This window comes from Cervus elaphus, chromosome 12 (assembly GCF_910594005.1).
Source record: "Cervus elaphus chromosome 12, mCerEla1.1, whole genome shotgun sequence".
Lineage (NCBI taxonomy): Eukaryota > Metazoa > Chordata > Mammalia > Artiodactyla > Cervidae > Cervus > Cervus elaphus.
The window spans coordinates 43,316,907-43,340,619 of NC_057826.1; the positions used below are offsets into that span (position 1 = coordinate 43,316,907).

At 41.4% G+C, this 23,713-nt stretch overlaps 1 protein-coding gene across 2 annotated transcripts in view; it reads right to left on the reverse strand.

The window, feature by feature from the left end:
• The window catches only part of MYO5C (myosin VC), a 115,165-nt gene that overhangs the window by 24,693 nt on the left and 66,759 nt on the right, over window positions 1-23,713 (reverse strand). For both annotated transcript variants that reach the window (XM_043920792.1, XM_043920793.1), the window contains exons 20-33: window positions 23,420-23,585; window positions 22,004-22,150; window positions 19,956-20,120; window positions 18,614-18,707; window positions 17,737-17,800; window positions 13,725-13,905; window positions 10,502-10,595; window positions 10,151-10,214; window positions 9,989-10,069; window positions 8,317-8,497; window positions 6,444-6,537; window positions 5,640-5,703; window positions 3,630-3,798; window positions 539-626 (exon numbers count right to left, since the gene is read on the reverse strand). In XM_043920792.1, coding sequence (XP_043776727.1) covers window positions 539-626; window positions 3,630-3,798; window positions 5,640-5,703; window positions 6,444-6,537; window positions 8,317-8,497; window positions 9,989-10,069; window positions 10,151-10,214; window positions 10,502-10,595; window positions 13,725-13,905; window positions 17,737-17,800; window positions 18,614-18,707; window positions 19,956-20,120; window positions 22,004-22,150; window positions 23,420-23,585 — 1,652 coding nt within the window. The remainder of the gene's footprint in view (window positions 1-538; window positions 627-3,629; window positions 3,799-5,639; window positions 5,704-6,443; window positions 6,538-8,316; window positions 8,498-9,988; window positions 10,070-10,150; window positions 10,215-10,501; window positions 10,596-13,724; window positions 13,906-17,736; window positions 17,801-18,613; window positions 18,708-19,955; window positions 20,121-22,003; window positions 22,151-23,419; window positions 23,586-23,713) is intronic.

Below are 23,713 nucleotides of genomic sequence, written 5' to 3' on the forward strand. Positions count from 1 at the left end.
AAAAAAAGAAAAATTCAGTGACATAGAAGAAGGCGAAGGAGAGCAAGGCGGAGAATCTTTTCCCCGGGAACTTATAAGGACACTCGGTGTGCAGTTCAGTTCATGTTGAGGACTTCAGTCTGGCTTCTGAGCTATCTTAGAGATATCTAATTAGCTATCTAGTATCTTTTCTTCTAATAGAAATTAGGATATTGACCCCATGTAACAGAGAGGAAATAAACTTTAAAGCAGTGAAATCTGAAACTTTTTCACAGTTCCATTTTTACAAGAGAGTTAACAGAGAAAGAGGTTAAAAGTATTCCTTCCAGGGTACCCCTTACAATTACATGAGCACATCTGGTATCACCTGAGAGGTGGTGAGCCACCTGCCTGCCTCTAAGGATCTCCACTAGCCCATCATTAAGACCCAAACACACCAGTGGAGACTCATTTCTTCAGTTTTCAAATTCTTTGGACCACAGCAGGAAATAATATGTCAACACATGTAAACTTTAGCTGAAAGTTCAAAAAAATTGGAAAGTGAATGTTGTTTTTCTACCTTTTTCAATTGTCTTGGTTAGAGTCTTCACTTGATCTTGTAACTTTTTAATCACTCTTTCCTTCATGTCTAACTCTTCTTCAAGATCCTACAAAAATCAAAAGAAAGAGGATGTTAGCTCAGAAGCATCTTAATTCTATTATTTGGTAAGAACTTTGCTGAGCTATAATTCACACACCACACAATTCACCCATTTAAAGTGTACACTCATGATTTTCAGTATAGTCAGTTGTGCAACCATCACCACCATCTAATTCCAGAATTATTTTCATCACATTAAAAAGAAACATATAACTTTTAGCTGGCACCCATTTGCCCTCCTATTCCTTTCCAGTCCTGGGCAACCACTAATCTATCTACTGTCTCTACATATTTGCTTATTCTAGATATTTAATACAAATTAAATCATAGAATATGTGGCCTTTCGTGTCTGGCTTCTTTCATTTGGAATAACGCTTTCCAGGTTTATCTGTGCTGCAGTAGGTATCAGTACTTCATTGTTTTTTTGGCTATGGGATCTTAGTTTCCAGTCAGTGAAAGTACTGAGCCCTGACCACTGGACCACCAGGGAATTCCCAGTACTTCACTCCTTTTTTTGTGGCTGAATACTATCCTATTGTATGGATATACCACATTTATCTTGATCTAATTTTTCCTTGATAAAGTCATGACCATCATAGAGAGTTTAAAAATACGCAGGTGTGAAAATGCACTCTCTTGATGTCAGAAGCTGGAGGCAGAGAAGCTTCAGGGATTTGGGTCCCGGCTTTGCCTCTCCTTCCTGATAAAGGGGGTGGCCCTGCCCACGCTGAATTTGGCTCAAGAACCAGAAGAGTCTTGGACACCTATAAATATTTCCCATAAAGGGCAGAGAGTATTCAGGTCCTTCCTGAACCTCAAGGGCTTTGACACAGAAAGGATTCAGGCTTCTCTGATGTAGCAATGCCCACCTCGCAGTCCATCCCTGCAGCCACGGGCCCTCTGGGGACTCTCAAAGCCCAGGGAAGCTGTGCTGTTTCCACTCCTGGCTGCCTCTCCCTACTATAGTCCTGTCCTTGGCTAAACATGTTTGGAGCTTTATCGGGCCTCACAAGTGGGGGTGTGGTGCAGTTTCTTCCCTCCTATTTGAGCCTATTTTACTATACATCTAATAATTAAAGTCACCCATCAATCCAGAACCTGAGGAAATCACTGTTTACGTTTTGATTTATTTCATTTTTTTCCCTCCTAATATGGCATATATCCATTTTATAAAATTGGGTCATACTGCTTGTAAAGTTTTAAATTGTTTCTCGTTATATTGCAGATATTTCTCCCATCATTGATAATATACCAAACTATCATCTGATATACAATAATATAACCTACCCACTACAGCTGGGCATCCTTTCTTTTTTGCTGTGACTAATAACACTATGCTGATCATTCTAGATGAAAATCTTTGTTCACATATTTGATTATCTACTTAGGACAGAATCTCAGAAGTTGCATCACCGAGTCAAAGGGAATGCACTTTCAGAGGTTCCTGACATTTTCCTCCAAACTGCCCCCAAGAATGTTGACACCAATTTCTATCCCCTGAAATCACGTGTGACTGGGCCCACTTCCAGGTGTTCTCACCAGCACCATAAGATCTCCATTATTTGAGAATCAAAAAAATACCCAGTTTTAATTTGGTATTTCTTTGATAAATAGAAGCTCACTTAAACTTTTCTATCCAATTTTAAATAAATGATTTTCTTTGACTCAGAGGATCATGTAGTGGGCTGAGCAGTATCTCCTTGAAATTCATATCCATTTAGATGGACATGTACATGCTGCTATATTTAAAGTGGATAACCAACAGGACCTACTGTGTAGCCCAGAGAACTCTGCTCAATGTTATGTGGCAGCTTACATGGAGGGGGATTTGGGGGAGAATGAATACATGTACATACATGGCTGAGTCCTTTCAGGGTTCACCTGAAACTATCACAAAATTGTTAACTGGCTATACTCCAATATAAAATAAAAGTTCAAAAAACTTCATATCCACTTAGAACCTCAGAATGTAACCTTACTAGAAATAGGGTCTCTGCAGTTGCAGTTAAACCAAGGATCAATGTGAGGTCACACTGGATCAGGATGGGTCCTAAATTTAATAAGACTATCCTTACAGTGTGACTTGAGAAATCTATTCTCTCAGAAAGACATACCCCTCTCAAAAAAGATGGTCATCACCCAAGTGATGACCTGGATCATCTGACTAGAATGTATTGTTTCCTATTAAATGTTAAACTCTCTGCATTCCTATTTTTATATATAACTACCCTTTTAAGTTAAGTCCTGACACTGCAAAATGTGATTTTACCCTATCATGTTTCTCTTGTGAGATAGGAAGTGGGGGAGGGGGGAGCTGATGAGGACGAGCAGAGCCAGTGGACATGTGCAGGCTGACCACTGCCTGGGTGAGCCCTTACCTGGTCATGGTCTTGGAGGCTGCCAGGCCAGGAAGGCGCCTGAGAGCATCCACCTCCCAGGAAACCACTCCATCTGCTACTTTGGCGCTTCTCATCCTCGTGGGTTTCACACACCAATACAATTTCAGAAGAATTTCTGGGAGCTAACAGAGTTGCCAAATGCCATTTTGACAGGGGCATTTATAATTGGATGAATACTTTCACAGTTTAAAAAGTTAGCCACCTACTTGTGATCATTTCACAGAAGAACATTTTGACTCTGAAAACTATGGGAAGAGCATTCCCCCAGAAGCAAGCAGGGGCCTTGGATGGGGTAAGCTTTGTTCAGAGAAGGTCACACATCAGCCTGGCATCCTCAACACGCTCTGGGTAAGGGTGCTGTCATCTCAGACAAGCGCTGCCCGTGGGACAATGCTCAGGACCCTCCACTGGTCCTCCCTCAGCCTGTGTAAATCCCCAGCTCCCCTGCAGTGGCCGTAACCTCAGAGACCACCTGTCTTTTGAGAAAAGGAAACAGAGTGCTCTGGTGGGAGGTGGATGCTGCTCAGCAGATGCTTGGGGTGGCCTGTCCCCCCTTTCAGTGATACCTGCACACAGACAGTCATTTATCAACAGGTTAGAAAACTTCTCACCCTCTTCTCCATAGTGAGACGAGATGCTTCCTGCCGGAAACTACTCTTGACTTCATTTTCAGTTTTGAATTGTTTCCTCAAGTGCTCGCTGGCCTCCTGCATTTCTTGAATCTTATCCATCAGCTTCTCTTTCTCTTTGGTATGTATTTCATTTTGGGCTTCTATGGTCCTGAGGAAAGAATTAGGAAGTTTTGGTATCAGTTTGACCATCATGAAAAATCAGTGGAAAAATAGTTTGGCCAACTTATGTGTAAAACAAATTGTACCTGAATAGGGGAGTGCTCACAGTGAGGGGAAGAGACCAGGGTTAGCGGGGTACAAAAGTCCACAGCTGCTTCAGTCTCTTAACCTGATAAAAAGTTCTCATCCTCACCTGCCCACACCCCTTGATGGCTGCCATAAGACATCCATACCCACTCATACCCTTATGACCAAAAGCCCAGTGATTATCTCCTTTGTGAAAAGCCTGGGACCAGATACTAAAAAATCCAGGGATCAGAGAGAGAAGAAAAGGGAACCCATCCAGAGTCCTAAAATGGTGCCCACTACTTTCCTACACCTGGCCCCAACCCTCCCAATGAAGTCATGTGGTAAGAAATGTTCTCTGGGATGTAGAGTGTCTATTTATTTTTCTTGAAATTAAGTATCTCGAGGATTTTTGAACTGGAGTGAACCTGAATGACAAATTTGACATCTATTCCTCTGATGATAAATAATAATATGAGAGTTTTAATCTGATTAGGATAACAAAATGATTGTGAATAAAATTCACAGTGAAGAAGTCAGGGTAACTGACTTTTCTAAAGATTATAAAATTTTCCAAAATATTTTTACCATACAAAAGCACAATCTAATCTAAGCTATAAAAATATTATTTGATATGAGCAATGTTATGTGGTATGAAAAAACACTAGGATACAAAATGGTACCATATTAATGGATGTAAAGCTCTAAAATTGCAATTCTAACTTGAGTTACATATAAATAATTAAATTGAGATTTTATTATGAAAGAATTGAATTAAAATAAAGCTTTAAAAATGTTTTAAACTTAATGATCCAGTGATTCTATGAATGTTTGTCAACTTCTCCATGATGGAAAAGTCAACAGGAAATGCATAATCTTTCTATATTTCTAAGAGACAGGGAAGAACCCACGCGCTCTGTGTCTGTACATGAATATGACTAAGGGAATTCACCATTCTGATTGACTGGAAGAAGTTCAGTGATGAGTGGAAGTAAATTACACAGGTAAGAATCTTGGAACACAAGACACTGAGGAAATTGAGGGTTTGGGCAAATGCCTCACTCACCTTCACAACTTTGTGTATTTGTCAAAGCTCGATGTGTGTTTTATATGAATTAAAATACCACTATCTGATTATTCTTTTATCTACTTCTCCAGAGAAATGGTTCAAATTTCTACTAAAATAATTTTGACCATCATCAAAAAAATTTTACACAAAGTATCTCAACAAGCTGGCCACAAAACATTTTTCTCACAAGTTTCCACCAGACGCTCTGCTCTGTTTCCACCAGATGGTCAGGATGTAATTTGGGGGGGGGGGTTATCAAATGAAGATTCTCTATCAAAATGGATTTTAAGCCTCATCCTAAGTGGCCTGCTGAAAGAAACACTGTTCTCTCTCATATGATGTTATTTTATCAGTTTTTTAAAGATATAATTTATGCATATGGCATAATGTTCTAAGGGCATAAAAGGGTACACAGTGAAAAGCAAGTCTCCTCCATCTTCCAGGCACCAGCCACCCAGTTACCCTTCCTGCAGGCAACCAACGTTTTGTTTGTTTCATTGCTTGTACCTTATCCCAGAGGAAGGCGTGTGTGTGTACACAAGTATTTCTTTTTACACTTGAAGGCTAACAAATCATATACCTTAAGAATATCTCGCTTTTGTGGCTTAATAACCTTCTTTGGTATCTCCCACAATTTCAGAAAAGCCAAGCATTACATGAGTGTGGGCTTGAGGTACATGCAGGTTGACACTTACTTTCTCTGTGTTCCTTCTTCTTCTTGATTGTGATTCAACTGATTTGACAATTCTTCTAGTTTTCCTATGATGAGAAGAGCTATCAGTCCTTTGGGGGGCCATACCACTGTATTCTGATTTGGGTTTGATCATATTTTCATATTTCCAGTTATCAGGGGTTCTAAAATGCACCCAGCTAGAGATTAGGTTTTATTTGGTCTGAACAATATTTAAAAACTTCTTACGCCATTATTTAAAAATTGTGATATTTCACAAAGAAATCTGGATTTCCATTTTTTCTTTAAAAATAGGAATATCAAGCAACACTGGAGCCCGAGATCTCAGTTGGCAAAAGTCAACAGGGCTTGGAGGCAGCTGCTGCCTTCAAATGCCTATGAATCTTACTGCACCGTTCACACATCCCACTTTCACATTTATGTCACCTAAGTCCATGGAGAATCAGTTTGACAATGACCTTTTGGTCATTCCTGGATACAGGAAACTATTTTCTTTAAAAAAAAAACTTTCTATTTTATATTGGAGTAAAACCATGTTTTACTCCAATTAACAACACTGTGATAGTTTCAGGTGGACAGCAAAGGGACTCAGTCATACATATACATGTATCCATTCTCCCCCAGACTCCCCTCCCATCCAGGATGCCACATAACACTGAGCAGAGTTCCATGTGCTGTGCAGTAGGTCCCTGTTGTTTACCCATTTTAAATACAGCAGTGTGTACATGTCCATCCCCAACTCCCTCACCACCTCTTCCCCCAACAGGAAACCGTTTTCTAAAAGCAGGTTCATGACGGTTCCAGTTACCTTTCATGGTTTCAGTTTGTTCATTCAGGCGGATTTCAAGATCTTGCTTCTGTTTTTCCAGTTCTGAAATTTGCTGTTTAAAGTCTGGGATCATCTTCACAGAAGAATTGGAAATATTAGAATATGAAACACTTTGATGCATGAACTTTAAAATCCCAGAGCTGCTAAGAAGCAAACTAAACTGTCTAGATCTTTAACCCCATGGAACATACGTCTAGTATAGTTATGTAAGACAGCTAGCCAAGGTATTACACTGGATGAAATCATGTTTTTTTACCTCAAGACCTATTCTGTCACAAGAAACACCAGCATGCTCAGAGTGTGTGGTTCTCACCCAGCTTCACCCTCCACATCCCCGCGGGCTCCTGGGGGGGTACCATCTGGGAGGACTTATGGGAATTCTCTGCAGAGCTGAGGGGAGATGATGGGAGGAATGATAACCAGTCTCTTTTGCTCAGAGACATCATCTCCTCATCTAGAAATAGGAGAATCATCTCAAAGGGGGTCCTACTGTGCCCTGTGAATTCCAGGCCATGCACTGCTTTTTTATCAGAGGTCTGGAATGATCCAATATGTTTCATAATCCTCTGTCCTTGTCTAGCTGTATACTTGTTTAAATGCCCACCATTTCCACTTGTAGTCAGGTGAAAGTGAAAGTCCCTCAGTCGTGTCCAACTCTTTGTGACCCCATGCACGATACAGTCCATGGAATTCTCCAGGCCAGAATACTGGAGTGGGTAGCCTTTCCCTTCTCCAGGGGATCTTCCCAACGCAGAGACTGAACCCAGGTCTCCCATATTGCAGGCATATTCTTTACCAGCTGAGCATAGTCAGGTAAGGAGAGTTTTTTAATTGTACATGTTTATGAAAACACCTGTGCCTCTGAAGTCAAGATGAAAAATACTTGTTTGATTGTGCAATCGGATCTCACTGCAAATTCCTCATTAAAGTTTCAGCCAAGGAGTAGATAAAAATGTGCAGGTCCTTAACTAACACATCTGTTGTGCCCAGAGTCATTTCTCCTCACCTGCTGACGCATCCCTGAGATTTCCTAATACTCCCAGGCTAGGCAGAGGAGGAAAAGCCAGTAAAGAAGTTGAGAAGCAGCAACCAGTGAGGTGGAATGAGAAACCCAGGAGAGCATGGTGTCCTGGAAGCCAAGAGAACAATAAAGAGGAAGAGGGGGTGATTAAAAACATCACCAAATGCTGCAGAGAGACCAAGACGAGGGTGAAAAGGAACCCATTGTGTTCAGTTCTGTGCAGGCAGATTCAGGTAGAGGGAGGGACACACCGCGGCACGGGGTGGCCACAAACAGGAGATGAGTGGAGATGTCACAGCCGGATGGCATGAAGAAGTATAGCCAAGTCCCCCAGAGAATAGGGGCGGTGGCTGCAGGGGGTATGGGGTTAAGAAAGGCATGTTTTTGATAATTAGATTCCTAAGGCATTTCTTCATACCAGTAGATAAAAGTGAGGAGGAAGAATTAGACAAACGCAGTGGAGAAGAGCAGGCATCATGGAAGAAGGAAGTTGTTGAACCAGTGAGATGAAGAGCTAGAATAGGGCAACTGACCTTCTGCATGCAAGCCCCTCTCAAGAGGTACCTTTTTATATTTATGCTTTTTGTGACTTCCCAAGGGGTTAGGGCTAGATTTAGCATACATAAATTTAAAAGCACACACAAATCACAGAACTTGGATTCATCCTATGGTAAACACTTTCAAAATGCTTTCCAGGCTGGTATAATTTTATAGTTTTATCTCCTGAACCAGCTATTTCACTCCTGGAAAATGTAATTTGCTTTCCAGCTGAGACACTGAACTTTACTTCACTAAAGCATGACATCTCTAGAATAAAGGCTGAGATCATACCATGTTTTCTGATGTTAGCCTGGTAACTTCATGACGGATACTTTCATTGATGTCATTCTCTTCTCTAAATAATTTCTGCAGGTGGTTGATTTCCTGACTTAGATGCACCACTTTGAAGTTCAGAGCTTCAATCTCCTTTTCATAGCAATCCTTCTGGGACTGGAAATGGTTCTCCAAAACGCTATCAGAGGAATGGTCAAGAAGTTAACCACATGGTCTTTATCCTGACTCTCAGCAGTTATGAAAACCAACAGTCAGAGCCAGGTGCTAAGCACATAAAGTTTACCTGTGTACAAAAGGTTACAGGCTATGGAATTAGTAATGTATAATTACAAACTCCAGCTATGTGATGTTATATGGTGTTAACATGTAGTAGGTGATAAAAAATTTTTAGACATTATTAAAATTATGTTTCTACTCTAATAATTAAAAATAGGCTCTGTTTGATGCAACAATGATAAAGACACATGTCACTATACATTTTTCAAAACCCATAGTATGTACGACATCAAGAGTAAACCTTAGTGTAAACTACCGCCTGAGCTACCAGGGAAGTCTAAGAGTAAACCTTAGTGTAAACTATTGACTCAGGGTGATAATGGTGTGTCAGTATAGGTTCATTGGTTCTAACAGATGTACCCTCTGGTGACACATGTTGATGATGGCTGTGTGTGTGTAGGGATAGGAGGTATACGAGGAATCTCTGTACTTTCTGTGAACCTAAAACTGCTCTAAAAACGGTTAATTAATTTTTAAGAAAGCAAACATCTTAAATTTCAACACATCTATATACCTAGGAAAGTGAAAGTTGAGAGTTGGGCCATAAAGAAGGCTGGTGGTGAAGTCACTAAGTTGTGTTGTACTCTACTGACCCCGTGGACTATAGCCTGCCAGGCTTCTCTGACCATGGGATTCTCCAGGCAAGAATACTGGAGTGGGTGGCCCTTTCCTTCTCCAGGGGATCTTTCCAACCCAGGAATTGAACCTGGGTCTCCTGCACTGCAGAAAGCTGAGTGCTGAAGAACTGATGCTTTGGAATTGTGGTGCTGAGAAGACTCTTGAGAGTCCCTTGGACTGCAAGGAGATCAAACCAGTCAATCCTAAAGGAAATCAACCCTGGATATTCACTGGAAGGACGGATGCTGAGCTGAGGCTTCAATACTTTGGCCACCTGATGCGAAGAGCTGACTCATTGGAAAAGACCCTGATGCTGGGGAAGATTGAGGGCAGGAGGAGAAGAGGGTGACATAGGTTGAAATGGTTGGATGGCATCACCAACTCAATGGACATGAGTTTGAGCAAACTCCAGGAGACAGTGAAGGATAGGAAAGCCTGGCAAGCTGTAGTCCACAGGGTCACAAAGAGTCAGACATGACTTGTGACTAAACAATAACAACAATGTATCCATAGCAACACGGGCTAACTTGTTTGCTATAATCAGTTTTCATTGTATAGGTTATGTGTTTTACTACTTGGCCAGTTGTCCCACAAAGAGGTTGTTCTTCATTATTAAACTAATTGCTCAAGCCTCAAAGAAATCATCCCAGGGATTATTAGACCATTCTGTAAGGAATTTACTCTGTCTATCAAATATACGAAAGGTAAATTTTTGACTTTGCAATAGTATTTTGTCTCTGAAAAATCATGAAAAATCCTGAGGGAAATTTCTCACCGTGTTGCTTTCTTTAGTCCTTCGTAAGCAAACCAAAGTTCTCCATCCTCATTTAAATGTTCCAAATCTTCCAGAGAGAGCCTGAAACATGAGGAGGGTGAAAGAATCATTTCTCTCATGTGTTACATGTTTCTAAATACTTGTTAATGAAAAAATGATTACCTGTTTCTTACATCTTCAATGTCATAGCTCTCAAGAAGTTGTCTGGTAATCTCTGACATCTTTTCTGAGGGGAAAAGGCAGAACTGGAATAAATTATATTTTTGCATAATTTCTATTTTCCCATTTCCTTTTTTAGGGCCCAGTTCTCTAGCCCTACAGACTCTCTAGCTAACCATTTCATCAGCTAATTTACCAGCTATCCAACCAACCAACCATGAAGCCAACCAACTATTCAACCTTCCATATACCCAACCAACCAGCCTCAGACCAAAGGACACACTGCCTGAGTGGTAACACCTTTGATACATTCAGCCTGCCCGCCATGGACTCAGTGACTCATATTTTCATTACCTCTCATTTCCCTTTTCTGGGACTGCACATGTTTTTCCACATCTATCTTCTGTGTCTGAAGTAACTCTATCTCCTTTTCAAACTCAGAGATCGTCTGAATCCCAGCAATGACAGAACCATGTGAAGAAAAAATAGCTGTCACAATTTACGGCAGACAAAGGGAACACTATTACTGTATATTTATCTATGCAAGTTGTCCTCACTGTAGTTTCTCAGTTAAAATCTTGTTAAACCATCACTGCTCATAAAGTTTTGCCATAAAGTATTGTCTAACTATCTAAGATACTGTTATTCTCACAGGTACTTGGTTGTATCAATAGAGTTAGCCCCCCTACTATATAAAGGGAAAAAGTAAGTCCTTACTACTTGGGGTGGGGAAAGGGAGGTGAGGGAGCTCAGAGAAGTCCAGGCACAAGGGCCAAGTTCTCTCTCACTGTATGATGAAATCTTGGACGCAAAGAAGTGGGCAAAGTCATCACCTATTTAGGGTTTGGGCTCCAGTTAGGCTTAGATGGGACCCAGTGGCAGGGCCAGGGTGCGCCCTGGGGCTGTGGGAGCTGGCAGTGAGGGCATGACCCGAGTCCAGGAGGGGGAAGAGTCTGCTTGTGGGGAGGAGGCTGCATTCTGCCTGTATTCACCTGTGAGCTCGGGTTTGTACCTGGGGAGATGTGGGAGCTGTACAGAGATGAATAACCCTTCCTGGATATTTTTTTTTCTGTGTTTGTGACAGTTGTCATATCAGTGTGTATTTAAAAAAAGAACCTTATCAATACTGGTGAATTTTTGTGTGGCCATTAAAAACTTTTTTTTATTTTGCATTGTCTAGTCATTAAGCTCAGTCATGTCCAACTGGCTCTCACAACATCTTTAAAAAGTGATTGCTATTTCTTTGTATCATTAAACACAAAAGCTTTTAAATTATTTTTCCTTAAAATGTACTTACAAACAGAGCTGAACATTCAGCTTGCCTTAAAAATGGGGAGGGATGTGTTTTAAAATTCAAGCATTTAACAGAAAACATAGTTAAAGTATTTTTAGTTTAATATGACTCAATTTTCAGGTACAATTTTCAGAGATGAGCTGGAACTGATGTAAGGCCAGACATTTATATATATGATCTCCCTAAACTGATGGCAATTCTTAAGAAGGCTTATCAATTAAGATTAGTTTTGGCTAATATAAAAATGAGATGTGCCCTTTTTTTGTTGTTGATTAAAACACAGAGATAGAAAATCCAAGACTGAAAGTATGGCTCCAGGTAATTTCCAGCTCAATTACTCTACCATCCCTTTCAGCAGCTCCTGTGCTTGTGGTTCAAAATATCTGCTAGAACCCCAGTCTCCCACCCACATTCCACGTGGCAGATAGAGAAATGGAAGTGGAAAGAAAAGGGTATACACCTTATCTCTGAAAGTCAGCACCTCACAGAAGCATCACTTAACAATGGAACCCTTCCGTTTATGTTACCAATTTATGGAGTTACAACTAGTGACATAGGAGGGTGGGGATTGAAACAGGAAAGCCATGTGTCTAGATTGCTATTATTATTTTTAATTAAAAAACAAGGAGAAAATATATGTATAGACTATAACCTGCAGCTTCTGTTAGTGAAGTGTGGTGTAACAGTGTTTGGGACTGTGAAAAATTGGGACACAGATAAAATTTTGGGACACAGATAAAATTTTGCCTGTGAAATTGAAAAAAAAAAAAACAAAACATCAAAACTGGTGAATTTTTGTGTGGCCATTTAAAAAATTTTTTTAGTTTACATCGTCTAGTCGTTAAGTTCAGTCATATCCAACTCTTTGTGACCCTATGGACTGTAGCCCACCATGCTCCTCTGTCCATGAAATTCTCCAGGCAAGAATACTGGAGTGGGTTATCATGCCCTCCGCCAGGCGATCTTCCTGATCCAGGGACTGAACCTGGGTCTCCCACGTTGCAGACAAATTCTTTACCATCTGAGCCACCAGGCAAGCCCATTTTGTATTGGGGTATAGCCAATTAATAATGTTGTGATAGTTTCAGCAGGGGGACTCGGCCATACGCACACTTGTATCCATGCTCCCTCAAACTCCCCTCGCATCTCTGGATATTTTCTCAGTTAGCCTAAGTGTTTAAACGTTATACAGCTCTTGTTTCCACAGTGGGTAAAAAAGGAGATCAAGTTGGCATGTTCTGATCATCTTACATATATGACCTCACCCTTGTAACATGCCTATGAAGTGAGCAGAATGACTAGAAAACTGAAGATGCAAAAGGGTTACACGGATTGTTCAGGGTCACATGGCAAGCTGCCAGGACCTAGGACTATCCATCCTCAAGCTCCACTCTCTGTGTTGTTTCAGTAAATGTTCCAAGTCATATCTGTATTTACCTATTGTTGTTTAGTTGCTCGGTCGTGTCCAACTCTTTGCAACCCATGGACTATAGCCCACCAGGCTCCTCTGTCCACGGGATTTTCCAGGCAAGAATACTAGAGTGGGTTGCTTCTCAAAGGGGTCTTTCAGACCCAGTGATTGAACCTGCATCTCTTGCATTGGCAGGCAGGTTCTTTACCACTGAGCCACCAGAGAAGCCCTTACTTAGGTATAGGTATTTACCTATAGGCTTATAACACGTATAAATGATGATAATGGGTTTATTTTCTTTAAAAACCAGACTAATCTCCTTAGTATACCACAATGAAGAGTTTAGATCGTAGTTTTAGCTACCAGAGAGGAAGTGAGTGGCAAATATTGGTGCCTCACCCCAAGGACAGCCACATAATCTCATGAGATGCAAACTGTAGCCAGACGATGTGACTCCCAGACTGACATCAGTCTTACGAGGCTGCTAAGGATGAAGGGCTCACAGGTATATGTGGTCCTTCTGGATTCCACAGTCCAATCTACTACTTAAACAATAGGAAATCAGAGCCCAGAGAATATGGGCAGTTCTGCTAAGAAATTCAGGTATGAGTCCACGACATATCTTCTAAACTATGCATGGCTATTCCATGATGATTACAGAGGATATTTGTGTAATTATAACAATTATTCTACTAACATGTGTTTCACGTATCTAGTGGAAGCTTAAAAGTTTTCCAATCTCACTAAAATGGTTTGCACTGAAGAATGGAGTGAGAAACAAGTTTGGATGCTTTTAGCTGACCCTGAGGGGACGTGAAGCCGCTCTCTCTTGTGCAGGTCAGACAAATCAGCCAAGAAGCGAGGAGTCCTACCTTTGCCTGCTTGCTCAGTCGGGCCACTTCCCCTTTCAGGCCATCAGAGGTGACCCGCTCTTCCTCCAGCTGACGCTGCAGTTGCATCTTCTCATCCTTGAGAGCTTTAATTTCTTCTCTCAAAGACCGGATCTGCTTCTCATAGTCTTGTGTTTTCAGTTCAAAACTTTTTTCAAGAAGTCTAAGCATCAAAAGAAAAATTTGAACCATTTCTAAGGTCTTTACCCTTAATTAGAACTACACATCATTTTGGAAATAAGAGGAGACTCAGAAAGGAAGAGCCAAGTGAAGACCTATTGTGAGGACAGTGGCCTTATTTTTAGAAGACTGTTTTTATGTCCCCTTAGGTTAAGGCAGCTTCTTACACCTTCAGAATCAGAGAAGTGTGGCTCTACAGTGATCACACACAGGGAACACAGGAGAGGGAGGCTGAACTTAAAGACTCAATGGTTGTTGGGGTACTGTAGCCCCCAAGCCACCCTGGTTCCACGTGGTCCCCTAAAGGGACCACTTCACTCAGCAAAGACCTTGGCATATTCTGCCAAGTCCTGTCTCCTGCCTAGAATCAAGGATCCTGGAACAGCTTCGCTTAGTACTAAACAAGTTAATATGGCCATTTAATAAGGAAAAGGGTCCATCTTGTCAAACATTTTAGAATAAACTGCAGCAAGTCCAGGTACCCAAAAGGCCACAGAAAGCCATTCCTTGTAAGAAGACTGGGCAATTAAATACAGGGTAAGTGACCAAGAAAATAACCCTAGACAGATACAGAACCTAGACCAGCCCCACACAGCCCACAGGGGCCCAGTCAGAATTGAAGCTGTCCAAGGAGCTCTGTGAGTTTATTAAATCATCTTCCCACCTGCTGGGCTGTCAACTCAGTCCATTTTATGACTTGCTTTTATAGTACAATGGGGAAAATTCTGAGGAAGAGAGTCATATTCCCAATCGGATTTTGTTTCTTTTCTTCTTATAGATATTGACAAACATTTAAACCTTGTTTTCAGATTAAACAAAACAAAACAAAACAAAAACCACAGTGCTCCTAAGAGTCCAGGAAAATACATTTGAAGAAGCAAATTAAAACCAGAAATCTTAGGTAAAGAGAATCTTAAGACTTGTAGCCTAAGCTGACTGGGAGTGTGCCCACTGACTGTGGGACCCTTGAGCCTCTGGACGGTTGTGATGGGACAAGTCTTTCCCAGTCAGCTGACCAGGGTCCAGCCTGAGCTGTGGCTGAGTGCTGAAGAGGACTGTAAAGAGCTCAGGCTGGCTCTCTAGCCCCTGCTTGAAATGATTGCTCCTAAGTGGCCTCAGATGACCAGGAGATGCCAAGAGCTGATCCCCTCTCTTCTAAAGTTAAGACTTCATAGAAAAACAGATGTTTCAAGGTAAAAAGCTAATTAGCCCTATTTAAAAACTGATGTGTATATGATCCAGCAATTCCACTCCTAGGTATATATGCAAAGAAAAATAAAACACTATTTTAAGAGGATACATGCACCCCAATGTTCATAGTAGCACTATTTACAATAGTCAAGATATGGAAGCCACCTAAGGGTCCATCAACAGATGAATGGATAAAAAAGATGTGGTATATACATACAATGGAATGCTACTCAGGCATAAAAAAGAAAAATTTCTATTTGCAACAACACAGATGAAACTGAGAGATCTTATGCTTAGTGAAATAAGTCAGACAGAAAAAGACACTGTGTGTTTTATAGGTGGAATATTAAAAAAACACACACAAATGAATATAGCAAAGCAAACAGACTCATAAAAAACAAACTAGTGGTTACCAGTGGGGAGAGGGAAGGTGGAGAAGCAAGAAAGAGGAAGGAGATTAAAAGGTACAGACTACTGTGTATGATATAAATAAGCTACTAGGATATATTGCATAATATAGGGAATATAGCTAACATTTTATAATAACTACAAATGGAGCATAATGTATAAAAATTTTGAACCACTATGTCGTACACCTGAAGCCAACATAGTATTATAAATCAACCACACATCGAAAGGACTTCCCTGCTGGCTCAAACAGTAAAGAATCCGCCTGCAATGTAGAAGACTGGGGTTTGATCCCTGGGTTGGGAAGATCCCCTGGAGAAGGGAATGGCTACCCACTCCAGTATTCTTGCCTGGAAAATTCCTTGAATAGAGGAGCCGGGCGGGCTACAGTCCAAAGCATTGCTAAGAGTCGGATAGGACTGGGCCACTTTCACATATGCACACACATACATCAAAAGACAAAAAACTGATGTTGGATCATGAAACACGTTATGTACACATTAACTCTTGGAGTTCTTCAGTGACACTCTCTCCCCTGACTTCTTGGCATCCTGGCCCCCTCATCCAGACCCAGGCTCTTTTGCTAACTAACTTCACAGGAAAGTTGTATATGCTGCCACCAAGGCGGCACTGTGCCTTCTAGCCTCCAACAGAGATGCCAAGAATGTTCCATCTCCTCCCAACACTCTGCCATGCAGCCCTATCTGGAGATCTAAAAACCTGTGAATTTACTCCTTAAGAAAGAGGGGCACAGACTAGAGCCTTTAGACCTTAGCAAAGCGTTTGTTGAGACAGGAAATATGGGGCTGGTACAATTCAAGGTTATGGGAACCTGTCTTTTTAACTAATTTTTATTTGAGTTGATTTACAATGTTCTGTTAGTTTCTGTTGTACAACAAAGTGCACCAGTTACACATATCTACTCTTTTTCAAATTCCACTCCCATATAGATCATTACAGAGCAGAGTTCCCTGTGCCATACAGTAGATCCTTATTAGTTATCTATTTTAGACACAGTAGTGAGTATGTGTCAGTCCCAATCTCCTGATTTATCCCTTTCACCCTTGGTAACCATAAATTTGTTTTCTACATCTGTGACTCTATTTCTGTTTCATAAATAAGGTCACTTGTATCATTCTTTTAGATTCCTCATGAAAGCATTATCATACGCTATCTGTCTTTGTCTGACTCACTTCACTCAGTATGACAATCTTTAGGCCCACCCATGTCACTGCAAATGACATTATTTTGTTTTTATTTGTGGCTGAGTAATAATATTCCCTTATATTAATATATATGTACATCTTCTTCATCCACTCCTCTGTTGATGAACATTTAGTTTGCTTCCATGTTCTGGCTATTGTAAGCACTGCTGCTATGAACATTGGGGTGCGTGTAACATTTTGAATTACGGTTTTCTCTAGATATACACCCAGGAATGAGATTTCTGGATCATATGCTAGCTCTAATTTTAGTTTTTTAAGGAACCTCCATACTGTCTTCCATAATGGCTACACTAATTTTTATTCCCACCAACAGTGTAGAGGGTTCCCTTTTCTCTACACCCTCTCTAGCATTTATCATTTGTAGATTTTTTGATGATGGCCATTCTGACTGGTGTGAGGTGACACCTCATTGTAGTTTTGATTTGCATCTCTCTAATAATTAGTGATACTGAGCATCTTTTCATGTGCCCCTTGGCCATCTGTATGTCTTAGTTGGAGAAATGTCTATTCAGATCTTCCATCCATTTTTTTGATTGGCTTTTTTTGTATTGAGCTACATGAGCTACTGGACCTGCCTTAACTTTTGTGAGGTGAGTTATATCTTGCTGTCTGGGACAAGAGTCAAGTTTACAGATACAGTGTGAGGGTAGGGGGCAAGGAAAGACGGTTTATTTAAGAGGCAATAATTTTCATCCTTGGACTTGAAAGATGAAAGAGGTGGCAGTCTCTGAACTTCTCACTGTCTTGGTAATAAAGAGAAAGCAAGATATTCCCAGTGGTCCCCTGTGCCCATAACTCCAAAACCTGTGCAGTGTCTGAAACGTGCACCCTTGGGGACGTAGCTCTCACAAAGCTGTCTCTCACTTCCTAAAAATATCCGCACTGTGCTCTCCTGTGTCTGTGATCTGCAACCTGCAAGCTGAGAAGCAAATGAGAAAATAGCAGAGAGAGAAGGAAGCGGCGGCTTTAAAGCAAATGAGATTTCATACATTCTTTGTTGTTCTTCTTTTTGCACATCATCAAAGAGCTGCTTGGTGAGGTTATCCATTTTTTCTGTGAAAAGAGAATGAATGCTCTTTGAAATAGGTGTGCAAAGCAATGCCTTGATTGTTTCATGCCACATTTAAGAAAGTAAGAATGTAGGAACAATCAGGTGGTTTTTATTATCAATGGAACTTAAGATGAGAGTATAACTGTCATCTTTTATAAATTAGAACTCTGCTATTATAATTTGAATTGGACAAGTACAGATGGACAGAGCTAGGCTGCGGATGGCTGCTCCACATGCCAAAGGAAACTGACACTGCTGATCCCAAGGGTCTGCACCTGACGGCCCAGGGCTGACGTGGCTCAGTGCTAAGGAGGAGTCTTTGTTCAGGCCAGGACTGGGTACCACTTAGACTGGGTAACTTGGCCAGAGCTAAAATTTGAGTGCAAATCCTTGGCAAGCCATAAACATTATCCCAACATTGCCCTGACAATGCACGAGGGTGACTATAAAATTTTTAAAAAACGAGATTATGAACGATCCCTGCTACCACCATCCTCAGTCATCACCCCCTCCCCATCTTCTGATATAACAGCTCGAGGCTTACAGCCCACCATCTGCAACTTTGCAAATGGCCCAGGAGATTCTGAGGCACAGACAGGGACAACTGTGCTCTGATAAAAGTTGAAAACAAACCAGGTGAACCTGCAGGGTACAGTTGCCGCAATTTAAATAGTTATTCTCCATAAAGTGAAAGTTCTCTCATTACACCAGAGCCTTCTGGTTCAGATTGAAACTCCATTCCCGCCCAGTGCCTATTTTCCGAATGACTAGGCTTTTGAACTGGTGAATGTGCATCGGGCCACCTTGGGCTTTACCTTTCAACTCTTCAGTCTTCTCTTGAAGCTTCTGCTGTATTTGTTCTTTTTGTATTTCCAATTCTGAATTATGCTTCTGAAGCTTTGCCAATTTCTAGCAAAGGGAAGAAAAAAATGGTTTTTTGAAAACCTTGTGTTGAGTTTCGCCACCATTGCCTGCATATTTTTAAATTTGTATTTTTTGGTCTCGGCACCCATCCATAGGTAACAGCTGGCAGCAGCCCACTGAGAGATGCTGTGTTTAGCTCCACATGCAAGGGCTCCATGTGACTTCAATAGACACTAGTTCCCAGCCTCATCCAATAATGGCTGAAACCAAAGAGAAAGCCAAATCCAAGGTCTTCCCAAAGTCAAGGCAACTCCTCTGTCTTTTTATTGGCTAAAAATAGCCAGGGTATTAACACAGTTAGTGTAGGAAATTTATGATATAAAGTGGATTCACACTTCGAGACTCTTATGACTCAGGAAGGATGTATGATCATAACAGAAGTTCTCTAGTAAAGTGTCTGCTGGGCTGGCAGCTGGGGGCCCGAGTGCTGATGGCCAGTGACTGGCAGTGCAGGAGATGCCAGCCTCTGTGTTGGTGCAGCCAGGCACCTGGTCATGGGGAGGGCAGAGGGATGCCCTAGGACACCAGGCTGTCACCACTCTGGGTGTTGTGGGACTTCAGAAGGTGCAGAATGGATGATAGTAAATAAAAGGTTTGAAAATATCAGTTCATGCTTTTGCAGGGCTCTATGAGTCACTTGGCTAAACTATTTCATCTGACAATTTTATCCTCACAGTAATTCTGTCAGTCCCTTTTTGTTATTCCAATTTTCCATATGAGGAAACTAAAATTCAGAGAGGGTAAGTGACTTGTCCAAGTTTCCCAGACAAAGAAGATCTGAACCTGGGACATCTGGTTTTTACATCTACTGCTCTTTTTACTATGACACGGAGAGGCAAACCTGCCCACACTTTGCACTGCTGCTCTGGGGATGATGCTTCCAGGGTGCATGTCAGGCGGACAAGTGACAGGAGACCAAGGTCATGTTGGACAAGAGGGAAGCATTGACCAGGGCCCTTTCTCAGGACTTCCATCACTTTACACAAGTGGAAGGCAGAGAAAACCTTACAATGTGCTTCTTGAAGCATGAGTCTCCTCTTCTCCCTACCCCCTGCCCCACCAGACACTAGGCCTCACATTTCCTTCCTCTAAAATGCAGGCTCTCTCTGGTAATGGAAACCAACATCAAAATCTGATTTCTCTGCAGAAGTCATCTCTGTGGGAAACGCTGCACCATGATCTCTTCCACAGAAAGACTCACAAGCTATGTCCACAGTCACTTCCAGCACAGACCTCTTCCACGGAAGCCCTGTATCTCATCCCCTTCTCCTCATAATTCTGCCTGTGGGTGGCTGCTCTGTCCAGTTCAGATTCCAGTTTCTGAATCTTCTCCACGTCACTGGCCCGAAGGGCAGCCAAGCAGGTCAGCTTCTCCACCAGCCCGTGGTTCTCTTTGTTCTGGAGGAAAGAAACATCAGATACTTGGGGGTTTATCCAAAATAAAGAAGCTGTTGCATTAGCTTCTCGCAACTTCTCATCTAAGTGGGAGGATTTTTTCCTCTAACCACGGTTATCATCACAATGGCTGGTACGCATCTTCACCCGGTGAGAATAGGGAGGCACAGGTGGTCAGGCAAATGCTTTCCTGAGTTGATGGATCTTTTAGTCCAAACCCTGGAGCTCCAGGACAACCCTAGTTCTGTGAGTTGAACTGGGTCCTCTTCATCTCCCCAAATTCATATGTTGAAGTCCTAGTCCCCAGCACCTCAGAATGTCACTGTATTTGGAGATTTGGTCTTAAAAGACGTAACTAAGGTAAAACGAGGTCATATGGGTGGACCCTGATCCAGTATGACTGGTGTCTTTATAAGAAGAGATTAGGACAGATGTGAGGGGAGGGGAGACAATGTGAAGACACATGGGGAAGAAGGTCATGTGTAAGCCAAGGAAAGACACCTTGGAAGAGACCAAAGATGCCAACACCTTGATCTTGGACTTTCAGCTTCCTGCATTGTGAGAAAATAAATATCTGTTGTTTAAGCTGCCCTGCCTGTGCTGGCTTATCATGGCAGCCTCAGTACATGAATACCTGGGATGGAGCTCAGGCAGTGTGGGGTCTCCCACAGGCCCTGCTCCCAGCAGGTCAGGGCTGTTTTTCAGGGCTGTTCCATACCAGCGACATAACATGCAGGACTGCTGCACAACAACACAGGGAGGGGAAACTGTATCAAAACCTTGTTTCTGATTTGCACGCTCACCCATTCACCAAGGATTCCTATGGTACAGCTTAGCACCACGTTTAAAGTTTCTTGGAGGAGAATTTGATTTTTACTTGAGACAGATGCAGGAGTGAGTTTTATAGATCTGGACGCTGCATTTTCCTGGACACAGCCTTCCCACACTGACTGTGTTTGGGTTTGTTTTTTTTTTCTTATCAATAGGAACAGAATGGGGAATCTTCCCAAACTAGGCAGGCCTTTAGTCAGACTACATGGACCTTTGGGAAAGTAAAAAATGGCAACTTCTCTGGGCCAATGCAGCTCCGAGGGAGCATGGCTTGGCATGAAGGTAGCATCTTTGTGCAAATTAGAAAAAGACACTTATGCCTCAAGGCAGTACAACTTTACACCAAGACACATGGGCTGGCAAGTGAAGTCACACTGGATTTCAGCTCCGCCTGCTTTCTTGTGCAGCGTGCAACCTACCAAATCATGTGTACCCGCCCTTTACAGCGTACTTCTGTTTCCTAGCTCAGGTAGTCCATATAAACTGTGAACCTCCTAACACGGGCATAAATCTTAACAGTGCTGACAAAAAATTAATTAATCAATAGTCAATCTAAAAAAGAAATAAAGTATTTTATTTGAGTCAACCTGAGGATTATAACCCAGGAGAGAGTTTTTCAGAAAATTGGCGACTGTTCCACCTGTTAGAGGTCAAAACACAGGTGTATAAGCTTTTGAGACAAAAGGCTATACATCAAAGTAAAATACTGCTATTTTACACAGTCCAACAAGGCAAGTAGTGAATCACTGTGACCCCTTAAAGGATTTGAGCAGAATCTTATCTCTTAAGGAGCTACCTTGCTGGTACCTGAAGGAAACTGCTTTCTTCTGGGGGTGGGGGGAGGGGTGGTAAAGAGTCATTTCTGGGTCTTCTAAGGGGATCCAGTTGTATCCTGCAGATGTGGCTCAAATGGCAGAGACAATTTTATGTTCAATTTTTCTTGTCTTGCCTTAAAATAACTTTATTTCATCAACAGCATAGTTAAGGAACTGGTCTGGAACTAAAATAAATCTGTTAGAAAGAGTAAATATGAAGGATGCATTATGAACACTTACCTGGTCTTCTAGCTTTTTCTGCAAACGCTGAACTCTGTAAGTGAGCTGAATGTTGAGCACGAATCGTCGGATATTTTGGAATCTGCGTCTGGCCAGCCAGGCCCGAGCATATTTCTGAAGGATCACAGCCTTGTGTTCTTTCAGCATCTTTAAAAGAAGATTTTGTGAAATGCAAAATGGGTCTCCTCTGTTTTTCTCATCAACTCTCCCAGTGTTGGGAGATGTAACTATCAGAATACTCCTACAGGGTGAAATACCAATTTCTTGTAATCAACACACACAATTCTGTTACCCATTTTTTTTTCAGATTTTTAAAAATTGAACTCTAGTTTATTTACAATGTTGTATTAGTTTCAAGTGTACAGCAAAGTGAATCAGTTATACCTATATATATATTCTTTTTCAGATTCTTTTTCACTATAGGTTATTACAAGATATAGCTCTCTGTGTATACTCTTTGTATAGAGTATAGTCTTTGTAGTTTATCTATTTTATATATTGTAGTATATATATGTTAATCCCAAAGTCTTAATTTTTCTATTCCCCTCCCACTATCTTCTTGGTAACTAACCCTATGTTTGTTTTCTATGTCTGTGAGTCTATTTCTGTTCTGTAAATAAGTTCATTTGTATCATTTTAAAAGATTCCACGTATAAGTGATGGCATATGATATTTGTCTTTCTCTGATTTACTTCACTTACTATGTTAATTTCAAGCCCCATCCATGTTGCTGCTAGTGACATTATTTCATACTTTAATGGTTGAATAACATTCCATTGTATATATGTACCACATCTTGTTTATACATTCATCTGTGAATAGACATTTAGGCTGTTTCCAGGTCCTGGCTACTGTAAACAGCACTGCTATGAACATAGGGGTGGGTGGATCTTTTCGAATTAGAATTTGTTCTAGATATATGCCCAGGAGCGGGATTGCAGGATCATATGGTAACTTTATTTTTAGCTTTTTAAGCAACCTCCATATGTTCTGCACAGTGACTGCACCAATTTACATTCCCACCAAAAATGTAGGAGTGTTCCCTTTTTTCCATAACCTTTCCAGCATTTATTACTTGTAGATTTTTTGATGATGGACAATCTGACTGGTGTGAGGTGCTACCTCGCTGTAGTTCTGATTTCCATTTCTCTAAATCATTAGTGATGCTGAGAATCTTTTCATGTGCCTCTTGGCCATCTGCATGTCTTCTTTGGACAAATGTCTATTTAGGTCTTCTGCCCACTTTTGACTGAGTTGTGTTTAGTAGTATAAGCTATTTGTATATTTTGGAAATTAATCCTTTGTTGGTAGCATCACTTGCAGATATTTTCTCCTACGTAGACTTTGGAAACAATAACCAAATCCTAGCTGCAGCAGACACATATGAACAGACATTCATATCCCAGAAAGTCACACCTTTTGATACCTCCTCCTTGCCAGGAATCCTCGGGTGTAGGCCTGGATGGTGATGGTGGCCACACGAATCAGCTGGTACAAGTTACGGACGAGATACGCTCGACAGTACTTCTGAATGACAATGGCTGCCCATGCTTCTTTTAAGGCTGTGGCAGTAACTGCTTTCCTTGGTTAAGAAGAATGTAGAGTAAACCTGTTACCAACGGGGCACTGACTTCCACCCCAGAGCAACCAGCTTGTGCAATACTTCTTAACAGGCATATTCCGAAGTTCTGCAAATTATGCATTAAATGT